This window comes from Rhea pennata, chromosome Z (assembly GCF_028389875.1).
Source record: "Rhea pennata isolate bPtePen1 chromosome Z, bPtePen1.pri, whole genome shotgun sequence".
In the NCBI taxonomy this organism is placed as follows: Eukaryota; Metazoa; Chordata; class Aves; order Rheiformes; family Rheidae; genus Rhea; species Rhea pennata.
The window spans coordinates 68,700,526-68,715,015 of NC_084702.1; the positions used below are offsets into that span (position 1 = coordinate 68,700,526).

At 37.1% G+C, this 14,490-nt stretch overlaps 1 protein-coding gene across 1 annotated transcript in view; it reads left to right on the forward strand.

Annotated features, from left to right (window-relative positions):
- The window catches only part of RANBP3L (RAN binding protein 3 like), a gene marked incomplete at its 5' end in the record, with an annotated part of 35,106 nt that overhangs the window by 14,204 nt on the left and 6,412 nt on the right, over nucleotides 1-14,490 (forward strand). Inside the window, 8 exons of the mRNA XM_062600507.1 lie at nucleotides 583-707; nucleotides 1,163-1,266; nucleotides 5,244-5,328; nucleotides 6,417-6,510; nucleotides 7,660-7,790; nucleotides 8,758-8,878; nucleotides 9,463-9,602; nucleotides 12,839-13,031. Coding sequence (XP_062456491.1) covers nucleotides 583-707; nucleotides 1,163-1,266; nucleotides 5,244-5,328; nucleotides 6,417-6,510; nucleotides 7,660-7,790; nucleotides 8,758-8,878; nucleotides 9,463-9,602; nucleotides 12,839-13,031 — 993 coding nt within the window. The remainder of the gene's footprint in view (nucleotides 1-582; nucleotides 708-1,162; nucleotides 1,267-5,243; nucleotides 5,329-6,416; nucleotides 6,511-7,659; nucleotides 7,791-8,757; nucleotides 8,879-9,462; nucleotides 9,603-12,838; nucleotides 13,032-14,490) is intronic.

The following is a 14,490-nucleotide window of genomic DNA, read 5'->3' on the forward strand; positions in this document are numbered from 1 at the left end:
AGTATCCTGTGAGCTCTGTTCTGATCCTCTGCTCTGACTGCTTACGGCTGTATTAATTTCTGAGTGGAGAGATCATAACTTTGAATGGTCAAATTCCACATTTCTAATACATGACTGAACAAGGCTGTAACTCCGCTCTCAGAGAAGGCAATGAGGAATCATTCTTAGCATCTGCAGGTGCAGGATTAAATTTGAAGTATCAGCTGATGGATCTATCACAAAGCAGTCCTGATTTGTTTGAGTGTATATATGTACACAGACACACTCACACAGATACCCACATATGTATACACACAGGCACATATATATATGTGTGTGTGTATATGTATGTATGTATATATATATATATCTGTATGTATTTGTGTTACTCTTCTATTTTAATGGGATAACATGGGTTGGTTTCAGTGCAGAATTGTATAGTTTAGAAGGGATTAGCATTTTTCAGAACACATAGTAAATAAACAATAGCAGTAACTTATTTAAGTGTGCTCGGCAGCTTTTAGATAAAGGGGCAAGACACATAGATATGAATTAGATGTGAAGAAAAAGTCGTTCTCTAAATATTTTATTTTTGTTTACAAGGATGCTTGTCACAAAGTCGGTTGCGGAATGTCATTAGACCTGCCATTTTACAGCCGCCGCAAACCTTCACGTGTCCTGAAAATCCAATAACATCTCTAGTGACTAAGAAAAGAGCACATGTTCAGGTAAAAAAGAAGAGTGATTTTAATGGCTGATACACATGTTTGTAGCTCAATCAAATTAAAAAACAACACTGTTTTAAAGCAGTTATTTCACCGCAGGATTTCAAAGGAAGTTCCTGTATCAGTTTCAGTGGAAACAATGGATTATTGACTAGAGAGGGAACTATTTTACCAGTGCTGACCGTGTTTGAATAAACTGCCTCCTTTGCAGCCTGTCTCAACTTTCAGACACTGTAGTTCTGTGGGCAAATCAAGTTTGGGGGTCTTTTTTGATTTTGTTTTTTTCAGAGAGTAACATTGTAGTGCATTCATTTAAAGGATGTTGTTAAGGGCACTGGCCTAGTACACGGTGGGGGAAAGCTCTGCCAACTACTACAGATATATACCGCAGTGACTTTGGTTTTCTAGCAGACCTGAGAATATGCTTGGATTAATTCATCTGCTTATATTATTCCTAGTTATCTGAAAACAGCTCTTATTTCTCAGCTGAGAATTCATTAAGTTTGAAGACAGTGGCAAGGTCATCTATTACGATGAATCTCTCTAGTCCTAAAACAGCACGGTAAGATTTTTAATGTATTCCTACAATACTTTGTCATTTGGCCTGAGACCTGCGCTTTCTCTCAACATATCTAACATAGTACTAAACTCATGCTATCTGCAGCCACACTGTGCTTACTGGTATTTGTGTGTGGTGCCAGGATTTGTGGGTGGTGACACGAATTCCATGTACTATAAGGAATGGACTCCTGCCAGTGATGATCTCTGTGGGACAGCTTGTCTCTTGTTAGCCACCCCCAAGCAAGAAGCTACTTCAGTTTGTAATCTCATGCAGCTTTGCCAGCTCAAAATACTGCTTGGTTTTGAATGTTTGTGGTTATGTTTGTGTTTCTGATTACATAGTTGCACCATCTCATAAATATTTTGGCTGCAGAGAAACTAGGGAATTACCAAAATATGCAAGCCACACAGGTGGCTTGAAGAGAACCATACAGTACTGGTTGGAAGACATGGTGAATGCTGCCACTGGAGTGAACAACTAGCATAGTGTGATGAGGTCATATCTTGTGCAAACATGGGTTGACCAACATGGCTTTTAGAATTTCATGAGGAGGCTGACTTGTCTGGACAAGTAGCCAGAAATTGCCCTACACTCTAATGCCTTTGTATATGACTGATGCAAATGTGCAATAAAATGCAAAAGCTATTTCCTCTCTCTGGAGACTTGCTGCATGAGAATACTGCAGGTCTGTGACTAACCAGGTTAGTGTCAGCAGGTTCATGTGTGGGTGTTGATACTGCTTGTTGATGCTTGGTTAAAGATTTTTACCTGGAAGTTGTGAGCATCAGGAATACATGATCAGTTAGTGATTGAAGAATGACCTTTCAAAACTGCTGGGGCTACTGATAACAAATGTATTATGTTGCTACTGTTCCTCCTCACATCCAAAGAGGTGGAGGAGAACATGTTAACTGCAACGGATTCAATTCCAGTCTTCAGGGCCTGATGAATCACAGATAAAGGTCCTTGCGCACAAATACGCAATGCACAGTGCCAGGATTCTGAGAGATGAAGAATTTTGTGTGCTCAGGCAACTTGGATTCTTAACCCTTCCCAACAAGAAGAGTGTCATTAGAGGGCAGATACTCGGTGTTATGTTGGAAGAGCCAGCCTGTCCTCTTCTGTCATAATAAATGCTGTGATGATGCCCTATGAAGGCAACATGAAGCCACACAGCATGTTATATTTTTAGTAGATTAAGAATGATGGTAATCTACGTATTGGAAAATTTGAAGGGAATATGATGTTATCTTTCAAATCAGTTGATACCAATATTTTAAACCCATTTGCCATCTGTCACCTGCACCATATCTAGGAAAAGGTAGGTGAGTGGCTTGTTTTTGAAGTAAATGGATAGAGAAATGCTATGTAAGGTTTTGTCATCGACAAGTTACAGAAATTTAAAGTGCTTATGGTAGTTCTTTTTCTTTCTTCCTTTTTTTTTTTAAGGGGATTTGCTGATCTGCATGATGTGTTCTGTGCTTGATTAATTTTGTGTATCATCACAATTGTAGTAAATGTGAATTTGTTTGCTGAGTAAAATACTAACTTGAATAGGTGCTTACTGCTTTGCTGAGATTGCTGGGGAGGGAATCTAAGTGCCATTATTTTGATCTGTAGAAAGTGCTTGTTGCTTTACAATATGTAAGAAAAATATTTTTGGCATAGGTGTTTTCTCATATGTAGCGTGAGAACAACAGGTTTTTAAAGGAATTTTATTAAACTGCATATAAATACAAAAATAGGGAACATTGTTGTACCTTACAGTAATGAAGAGAAGAAATTTGCAGATTTTCTTGAGCCTGATTAAGAATTCGGAAAGGCAATTGTGTCTTAAATGACAGAAATACAGTGCTGGGGAAATGCAGGGTTTGCTTGAGAACCTGCAGGGGTTCAAGGCTAGTGCTAGAACTGGCAGCTACTTGGTCCACTCCTGACGCTCCAAGGAGCAGCTGAGTACCTGGGCCTGTTCCCTTTGTGTAGTCTTATCCATAATTCTTGCTTGTTAGTGGTAGTTCCCTGAAATCTGTGTATCTGTTTTGCATGTCCTTGGCAATGTCATCCCTGGCATACTCTTCTCTTGCCCTGCAGCAACATAAGGGCATTGACGTTTCAGTGAGACTCTGAGGCTGGCACTTCCCCTTTAATTGTCTGCAAAAACAAAGATCCTGCATTGATTACTTTTTCTAATTTCTTGCATTTCTTAATCAAAATCCATTTCCCTCATTGCTCTTAGGCAAAGCTCTAGGTTCTAGGTGTTAGCTCTTCTGGAACACTATTATTGCTGCTCTGCTAGTGCAGCAGATGAAATACCAAGATAGAAATCGATCACAATTTAGCAAATGTTAGTGGGAAGTATTCTTTATGAAAGGATAAGGAAATAATTACTTTAAACTGACTTCAGATTCCCCGTTCATGGCACAAGACTGCAGGTATGGAAGGATTTAAGGCTGATAAAGAAACTGATTATCTGATTTTTGTTTTTCTTCTTAGTCTTAGCAGCCCATCAAACATCGGGATGTTAAGGAACAGTTGTTCCCCTAAGTGTAAAATGGAGGAAGCCTGTACTTGGGAATTCCGTCATTCTGTGTGAAAAGATTTCAAGAACTTTGTAGTTGTGAACATAAGAGGTTAATTTTAGAGGTAGATCATCAAAGTTCTGCCAGCTAATCCAGCTTTTTATCAGAATGTCCTTTGCCTGACACAGCTGCTTGTGAGCGCTCTCAAGGGTGCTGAACAAACCGGAAGAGCATTGATGAGCTGTGCTGAAGTATACAGTTGGTGGCAGAATATCAGATCATCTTCCTGCCAAGCCATCTTTTGGAGCACAGGGAGGACAAGAATTTGAATGGTTTAAGAGATACAGTGATTAAGCTCTAGAGAAATCACAAGCAACCTATAGGGCTTTTGTGAAAAAATAGTACCAAACCCAGCTTCCACACAAGGTTTACAAGGACTTTTCTAGTGACTTTTGCAAAAAACTGCTCATGTTCATTTGAAGCGGCTGTATAATCAGCAGACCAAATGACAACTCTGTTTATATGGTATGTTCTTGAATATACTTACAAATTGTGACAGTGCCACTATTTAAAAAACAAAGACTCTCTTCTTTTAAAACCTCCTGAGAGGAAAGAGGCTAACTGAGTGAAGTTAAGTTTAGAGTGCCAATGCAAAAAAAAGAAGTGTTTTTCACCTAGCTATCCTTAGACACTGAGCAGGAAAGAGACAGGAGGGAAGGGGAAGAAGAGCAAGTGTTGTTTTAATGTAGCTTCTGCCAAAACAAGTCACATTCAAGGAACTCCCTAGGAAGTCCTAACCATGAAGTAATTTATCTATCACGTGAAATTTTCTCAGATCTATACTCCCAAGATATATTTGGCCAATAGCAAAGGACAGCAAGTATTTAGTTTTGTTCAGTTCTCATGTTAAGTACATTGATAGGACACATCATTGAAAAATATAAAGACCTCTCTTGTTTCCTTTTACATTTTTGCAGTATTTACTTGAATTTATGTGGAGTTGGTGTGCATTAAAATATATTGCCTGTCTGTCTTTCCAAGATGTTAAGTGCCTGTGGAGCACTGAGTAGGTTATTCTGCATCAGTGTGGAGGCAATAATTGTTGCTGGCACTCTTTTGCCAGAGCAAAAGGAAATAGGAAAAGAAATGTGACACATTAAAGCTGATGGAGTGAGATACTTCCCTCAGAAGGAGGCATGTTGTTTTGTTCCTATCCCTTGCTTTTAAGGAACATCCTTGAGACTGTTCATGAAACACAGTGTAACATTCTTTTTGTGGACAGTTATTTAGAAAATATTCTCAGATTCTCTTAAAGACTTTGTCTGTCTGATTCCTAAAGAGTTCATTTTTTTGCTTGTTCATCTTCAGTGTATAGAGTGGTAAAGTAAATGCATGAACTTACTTACATATTCTTTACCAAGTTCTAAATCACATGCTTATATTATTTCGTTCCCATAGAACTCAGCAGGCTGAAGACAGAAGTATAGTAAACAGCAGCAATTCTGACTTCGTGTTTGGAGAAAACATGATTGAGAGAGTTTTGGTAAGATCTGTAAATACTAGCAGACTCTTACCAAGATTAATCTATTTATGAATATAAAATTTCTCAGACACTGATTCTTTCTATTTCCTGTTCTTTTAAGGTGTGAGTAAATATGATTCCAATATCTGATGTACAGGAAATATTTAAATATTTGAGGAGGGGTGGGCATCCCTATCTCCCCATCTTAGATAACTACTCTTACTATTAGCTCATATTGGTAGGTGCTTTTTTCCTTATGCTCGTATTTTGTCCTGGAAAAGGATTGTTTAAATATTCGATGCAAAGTGGAACAGCCACAACAGCAGAGAAAAGAATGCAGTTCCCAGTACTCTAAGAGTTTGCGTTATAGCTGCTAAGAGATAGGGAAAATGAGTATGAATTCTCTTGGGCAGAGGAGGAAATTGAATCCCCCGTCCTAGCTATTGTCCAATGTAAGATATATTGTGCATGCAGTGAGACAGCTTAATGGATCAAGTCCTGAAGGAATCTTAGACAAAAGTTGGTTCCCAAACTGAGGACTGTTTCTCACAGAAGCAGAACGAAAAGAGTATGCTTATCTGCGGTGAAAAAGCTTGGGAACCATAGGCCTGGATTACGATTTACGACCAGGAATTAGGTGTAAACTAGGAGTTTAATTACTGAGCATTGTCAATAGTCAGAAACACTTACTCAGAAGTGCCTATAAGACTTCATCTGCAAAAACGGAAAGTCAGTGAGGTTTTTAATTCCACCATGTTTAAATTCAAGGTGCCTAGGAGTTTTTAAACTACTTTTTGGGAGGCGTAAGTGCTTAACTTGGAAATTAGCTGGTACTTAAACATGTAAATCCTTTTGTGGATTTAAATCCTAGTCCAGGATCCTTACAAAGGAGCCGTTCTTTGTGAAAGAATGAAGTACTGATTTGGTGATAATAAAATTACTTCCATTACAGACTAAAATTGTATCATTTGTCAGTTTTTACTCTCAATATGTTAGAGTTTCCGAGTCTTCACCCCAGTATGAATTAGGTGATCCAACTTTCTGCTTGATATGAGGTAACATAGCCATATTATTTAAATAGGAATTCTTATTTCCCTGTAATTTTCTAGAGTCCTGAAAAGCATCCTAAGACATGTAATGGAGCTGATTCATACAAAGGAGAAGTAACATCCGTGTACATGGAATCTTTTCATCCACAAACAGGTAAGTATATTCAACAAACAAGTAGAGTTAGCTTTATTATTTCACTGTTTAGAGCATGTCAGATGGATAGTGCTCAGAAATTCTCTTCAGTTCTCAGGTTATCCAGTCACTAGTACACCCATTACAGTATGTTCCAGAAATCTGTGTTTAAAAAGCAGCTGTGATTTAGTTTATGACACTTGGTTTAGAAATGGACTAACTTCATAATGAATGATCTAAGTTATTCAGGAAAGGATGGAGTTTTACAAATACGTGTGTGTTATTGAAAATATACAGTCAATTTTGTGAATACATTTTGGACTGCATTTCTGAGCTACAATTTTAAGCTGTTTGTATTTTGTGCTGTTCATTAAATAGCATTGCATTATTGGTACTCTAAGGGCGTACAAGTATGTGTGACTGATACTTCTGTACAAACAGATTTCAGGGTTTTTTGTGACTGGTGTAAGCTTTTCCACTAGGTGAGCAATGTAAAACTGGGCTATGGAGGAATCTCAAAAAGGCCACTATTTTGAGCCCTCTCCTGAAATTTTGCACCCATCTCTACTAATGGGTATATTGCAGTCTCTTACTTTGTATGAACATTCTTACAAATCAAAAAACAGAAGCTTATGGAAAAAGTATTTAAATTATGCAAATTTAAACTGTCTTGTAACGTATGTTCCTTTCTGTTACGTCTTAATTGTACATGCATTGCTGTACTGATTATCTTTCATTATTTATGAATTTATTAACTTTCATGTATTTATGAATGAATAATCTTTCATTAGTTATTAATCTGCACAGCAATATAACTAACCACTTTCATTTGGAAACTCAACTTCTAATTATTTAGGGCTTGTTCCTACAAGTTGTTCCTTGGGGCAAACCTCTGCATCTGCAAAGAGCCCCATTCAATTCAAAATGAATCTAAACAGGTGTGACAGGTATTCCAGCTTTTTATTTTCTCTCTCCTAGTTACTAGTTTTGTCCCAAAACTTACTAAAAACACTAATTGATATCAAGCACCACAGGGAATACTGATATCACAGGCCGCAAAATGTGTTAGTTTTGTTGTTTGAAAAATATCCCGTCTACAAATAGAAGAGATGAATTTCTTTTTTCCTTTTTTCCTTTTTTTTTTTTTTTTTTTTTTTTTTGATCTTTCAGGAATAGCTTTCATGAAGAATGCAACACTAACTGAATCAGCTGCTGCTTGTATTTCCAAGCCCGTGGAGAAAATTATGTTAGATAAAGTTGAAATCATAACTGGAGAAGAAGCAGAGCACAATGTATTACAGGTGTGTATTTCATGAAGTTTTCATGGTAAGTAGTTTTCTTGTTGTTAAAAGTAGCATCTAAATCTGTTAGAGATTACAGTGACCTAAACGTCATTTTGGTTAATATTTTAAATTTTCACTGTTCTAGATATTCCTCTACTAACTAATTTTTTTGTAGGCTGATACTTCTTTTTTCATCTGATATCTATTCATCCTGTAGTCCCTATCAGTAAGTGACTGTGCTTTAAAACTTCATTTTATGGTTCTATTTTTATAAGTATCTTCACAGTAGATTACTGAGCCTACCATTACTAACTAGAACTTCAAAACTGGAAGTGATTTAAAATTTTTCATGGTTAAACATTTCTGAGAAAAAAGCAATGTGTTACCAAGTAATTAGTTTTATAATTCATCTAAAACACAAATTATCTTTCTGTCCAAGCAGAACTTATCTTACTATTCTTCATTTTCAAGTTCTTATTTTCTTAGTAAATAGTAGTCATGTATATGATTTAAAAAAATCTTAAAATTGAAAGTTAGCTAATTTTAGCATTGATTAAATCTTCTGTCAGAACATAGAAGCTTTACTCTCTGATAGTACTAGTATGCTGTGCTGCACAAGATTTTTAATGAATAAGGTAATAAGATTATAGATCACTTGCAGCGAGTTCACCTTTGTTAGTGAATATCACAGATGAAGAATTAATGAACATGAAAACTGAGATTCATGCTGAATGTTTTCCATGACTTAATTAGCAGAAGGTTTAGTGCAGATTTGGAGTCATTTCATTTTAAGTAATTGACTGTCAGTTATAATAATAACCAATGTTAATATATCTGGTTGGTATATATATGTGCGTGTGTGTATATATATATATGTATACATATGTATCTAAAACCTTATCAAAAGGCTTAAAATATAAATAAAGTTTTAAAACCAATAAAATTGCCATTGGCTGGCAATTTTCATCATAGATTTCTATTTTAGATCAACTGCAAGCTCTTTGTATTTAACAAGCTTTCTTTAACCTGGATTGAAAGAGGCAGAGGATCCCTGAGGCTAAATGACACTTCTAGCAATAAACTTGGAATGTTGCAATCAAGGCTAAGTAAGAATGAAATCACTAAACAACACATACACAAAACACTAAATTTGTACTGTTGCTGGCCAGAATGAATTATCTCAGAACATTTGTAACTCAGCATCTAGTTCTATTTCAATCAAGTTGCTGAAAGTCTTTTTAACGTTCCTTGATAATTTTAGCTGCCCACAAACTGGGGCACTCCGTTGCCTGAGCGTTTTTTGCTCAGTTTGTGCACTTGCTGATGTTGTTAGGCTCTGTGTATTTCTGCTGCAAAGTACCTTTAGCTCAGTCACCAGTCGGACAGTTAGCGCTTTGTTGAGTCTGCTTTTCCAGGAGCACTGCCTTTCAAGTCACTTCTGGAATGTTGTTTCTAATGTGCTGCTGTTTTTTGTATTGCACTGTACAGTTGGGGTGGATTATTTGTTTTGTATGCCAAATGTATTGAGAGAAACTAAAATATTTTGATAATAAAAGAAAACTTAAAATCAAAATACCAAGTTTTTGACCAACTTAAAAAGAGTAATTCATGAAAATATTAGTTGTATACAAGTATTGCAGAAAAATGAAGGTAGTTACAATTACTTATTATATAAACCTTCTTACTTTAGTTATGCGAAATCAAGGCAGTTTGAGACTGATTCTCAACAGCAGACTCTGGGATCAAATGGTGATAAAAAGAGCAAATAGAAAGAGTCTGTGCTTCACTGCAACAGACCAAGACCACTCTGTTCAAGTATTTCTAATACAGGTAAGCAAGAAATAATTCCCTCTGCCTCAAATCTCCACATTTCATTGAATTCTGGAGACTTGCTGAGGCTTTGGTTTTAGCAAATTGCTTTTTATTTTCTGTTAGGTTCTGCTTAGGGCTTAAAACACTTACATGACTTTTATTATGGAATGAATTAGCAAGGATATCCCCTGATATTTCAGAAAAAGGTGTGAAGATGTGATACAGCCTTAGGACAGACATTTCCAGGCTCTGGTTCACATACCACAAGTGGAGTGCAAATTATTCCAGAGTCAAATGCAGCAGTTAGTGCTCTGGACTTTGCCTCTTACAGAAATGACTCATTAAGAAATTTCTATACAGGTAGTTACATGCATAAGTTACTTTGTAGAGCAGCAGCTTTCTGCTGTAGTTTTGGATATAATGCTTATAATAACCCATCCAGACTAGGACCCCCATATTTCACTTCAGAGAGAACATAGAATTGTGACCTGAATTTATGTAAGACGATGTTCTTGGGCATCCTGGTTTTATCTGGCAAGGGCTCATAAGCTGAGAATGGAAAGGTGATGGACTTACTTTCAAATAAATAGTGCATAAAGGATTGAGGTCCTGAACTGGGAAGTGAGAGCATCCATGTGAGTCTGGAGGTTCTCCACCAAATCCTAGCTAGGAAGGGTTCAGCCTATGGACAAGAATGGTAAATCACCACTTAGAGGAGGTGTTGGACTTTGTCCACGTGCAAAACACCATGCTTTATACATGTAAGCACTGTAAATCTGCCACTTCCCAAAAGGCACTGTGCCTGTGCTGTGCAGTTGCTCTCCATATTAGCATTAGAAATTGCTCTAGCATACAGAGCAATTATAAACATTATAAACTATATAAACATACCTCAAATTCTGTCCTGGCACTCCTGGACAGTAAAAAAGCACGTATCTTGGGAAACCAAGATACATGGCAGCTGTATGAGAGTGGTGAAGGGAGCAGGAAGCTACTTCTGTAATCATCACTGGAGCTTCTGGGATCTGTTGCTGCAGGTGGTACCCAATCCAGCTAACACCGAGACCTTTGTGCATGGAAGGCAACATGATCAACCAGCAGGCATCACCAAAGCCTTGGCATGTATGTCCTGCTGGTCTAGCAGTCAGTGGAACCCACTCCTTCCAAGGGATCAGCAGATTTAACTTTGTTAACCCTTTTTAATGTGAATGATCAAGACATTTTGATCAGGGATATTATTCAAAGACTTGCCATGAGCAAGGGAGCATAGGTATATTATGTTGAATACAAATCACAGTCCACAAGACTCCGTTAAGTTGGGCCTGTGGCACTTACCTAGCCTTGAGCAGAGTGCTGACCCTGCCCCCTTTGCTCATATGCTTGTTTCTTCCTCCTCCCCTCCGGTGGTACTGGAATTTTTACAGCTATAAGAGACAGATCAGAGGACTAACCTGGTTGGATTCTTTCTTTTTCTTTTTTTTTCTACATCTGGTTTTAGGCTTAATTTTTGATTTGCCATGTAACCACACTAATTGTGGTACTGGCACAATGGAGAGGGTAGAAATGAGGAGTTGGTAAGGTTATGGAGGTAAGTCCAGCTCTTTTAGCAGCAGCCTGAGTTTATATTAGATTAAAGTTGACAGTTGATCCCTGAATGAATAAGCTGAAAACAACAGATAGAACTGATTGGACTGAGTAGCATCCTACGTTTTTTGAAAAGTTGAGTTGTCTGGAGAGCTCAGATTTGTCCACTGAGAGTGGTGTTTGCTGTTAAGACACTTGAACGCTCTGAATTGCTTTCTTTGACTGTAGGAAGAGAACTGTTGTTAGCTGCTGCAATTCTGAGTAGCAGAGGTGACAACCCTGGACTGCTGCTGCTTTGCAATTTGTGCAGCTTTTTCACCATTACACATTGAAAACAGTTATTCCAATCCAAACCAGATAGAAATAACTCTACATGATGCACAAAAGTAGAGAATTGGGCCACAGAAGAGCATAAGCATTCAGTTACTCTCTAGCAAATGCTCTGCTTCCTAAGAATCCTATTGGATCAAAGCAACTGTCTGTCTAGCCCAGTATTCTTACAGTGCCGAAGTGCAGACCTACTTCGGAAGTGCAAGCAAGCGTAGCCGCCTTCGGTAGTGTTTACCTTTTATATTCCCCCAGCATCTATAATTGTTGTATTGGGGGGTGAGAGCATGCATCCTTACTTTTTTCGTTTTGTATCTGTTTATGAAATGATTGCCCCTGAATTAATCTAATCCATTTTTAGCCTTTATTATTTTATTTTAGCCTACTATTTGTAGTTTCTACTGTCTGCCTGACAACCTCCTGAGGCAGTAAGTTTCAGAAGTTCATTACTCACTATATACTGAGGTACTTTTATGTTTTACCCTGATCCCCTAGTAATTGCACAAAGTGTCCCCTCATCCTTATATTGTGTGGTTTGATGACCAACCATTCCATGTCCAGTTTATCCCCAATTTTTGATTTGTAAACCTTGGTTATACACTTCTCAGCCTTCTTCTCAGACTGAAGACTCTCAACCTTTTTAGCCTCTTTTCATAAGGAACTGCTCCATCCCCTTGATCATTTTAGATGCCCTTCTCTATTCCTTAATTCTGTTACATCCTTGAGATGTGATTACCAGTACTGAACAAAGTACTCAAGACGTGGGTGCTCTAAGGTTTTATGTTTAGCAAAATGTTGGCCTGTTGTGTTCTCAATACCCTTCCTTCTTGATGATGCCCAACTTCGAATCAGCTTTAGCAGCAGAGTTCATGGCATCTTTAATTTTTATAACCAAGAATAAACTTTCTGTAGTTACATTTTAATTCTTATTTACTCTGTGAGCAGAAATTCAAATACATGCATTAATATTTCAATGCTTTATTACTTCTAGAACCACATTCAGGAAATATAAATTACTCAGTACAAACTGAGCCATTCTCCAGGAGAAATAATTGTTTTGAAGCTTGTGTTTCTTATATCTATAAAGAAAACAGTCAACAGCTTCATGTTAGTATATTGTAAAACTCAGACCACTTAAAGAAATTTGTCATTTTTTGAATTCAAATTTATTTTCTGAAACTTAGATGTGAATCTTACATACATTGCTTTGATTAAAAAGTGCAAAATATTTAGAGCTCTTTCATTACTTTTGAAAACTTTTGAGTCTGCTTTTCTGTGATCAACTGCAAAATAGTTAGTTTTGTTTAGTTTAGTTTTGACTCTAGGCATTTTATTTTCTGCAGGCAAGTTCAAAAGATGCTGGATACCTGTATGCAGCAATACATCACCGCCTTGTGGCATTGCGAAGCTTTACTGAGCAAGAATCAGATGCTAATCAAGTAGACACAGAATCAGAAATAGCTTTTCATCCATTAAACTGTGATAGTGATGATGAAGATGATGAAAAAGTAACTCAAGCAAGCAGCAGTGGATCTGGTAAGCACAAACTTTCCTTTAAATGCTGTGGTCCTTTGATGTTTTTTTTTCTTTAAAGCAATGAAAATTTCACTTTTTTAATGCTGACTATAATTTTAATCAAAAATTCTGTCACAGATGCTCTCTTCAACACAGATAAAGATAATTTCTGTTGGCATTTTGGTTGACTATTGTCAACAATGTGAAGTTCTGCTAGATCAAGTATCTACTCATGTGTATAGCACTGGAATACTCTTGACAAAAGACTGAATGAGGGTTAAGAAATTTTAATATTGCCAAGCTTTACCTAAAGGCTTCTTTGGTACAGTTCAGTAAAAGTGACTGGAGGTGTTGAGATGGCAATTATTACCTGAATAAGTGAAAGCTGAATCCATTCACAGCAGTGCTAAAGCAGTTGTTAATGCCTTCATGTATAATGTGCTTGTGAAAGTTAAAAGTGTTTCTATCTTCTGACTTAGCAGAAGGCACGACACACTTCAGGGTGAATTCACTGACTTGTAAAAAAATTGTTAGTGGGAGAAGAGGAGTTGCCAGTTACATTTTCTTTCCTCATAGAGGAACTAAGGCAGTTGATGCTTACTGCATAAATTCCCTCTTCAACTCAGTAACATACTGAGTTTATATTCTGAACTCTTCAGCAACTATTCGACAAGAATCAAGTCATGTATAAGTAACAGCTATGAGTGACTGTTTACTTAAGAAAACAAACAAGCTTTTTTCTCCTTTTGGCAAAACTGTTAGTTTACAGTACTTGTTCCCGTGATCAGTTGTTGTTTAACTTTGTTTCAGTGGCATTCCATTCTCTAAACAAAGCACGATGCTTTTATACAACATTTTCTCACAAATACCTTTTTTTCTGTGCATCAAATGGGAAAATTGTTAGCTCTGAGAATTCCCAAAATTACTCCCTAATAGTCAAACATTCCCTCTGCAAATCCTAAATAGTCTCTATTGACTTTTACAAAGAGTTTCTGGTAACTTGAAAACTCTGGATGTTGCTTGATTACCTTCCAAAATTATTGATGATAAGAACTCTTTGTTCTTCCAGAAAAAAAATGAGGTGAAAGGGAATGTTCAAGCAGTGTAGGAGCACAAATTTACAAGTTAAATATTTATTTTGATTTGTGAGACTTCTGATACAGATATTCAGATGGCAGCCAGCAAACAGATTCTGAGATACGCATGTCAGGTGCTGATTTTTCCTGACCCATTAGTTTAAGTTTCTGTCTTTCATTTACGTCCAAACAGTTACTTACAGGAGTTCTAACATTCCTTTTCAAGTGCTTTTTGGGTGATCTCTAACATTTCCTGCTTTATCTTGATCTCTTCTGTTATTCTTAGACCCATGTGGTTTTAATTTTGCATAGTATCAGTTACTGGTATCTATGTCCCACTTCATGTGCCAGACATTCGCATCTTACAGTGTGCCTGTCCATTGAACTCCCATTTCCAAAACAGA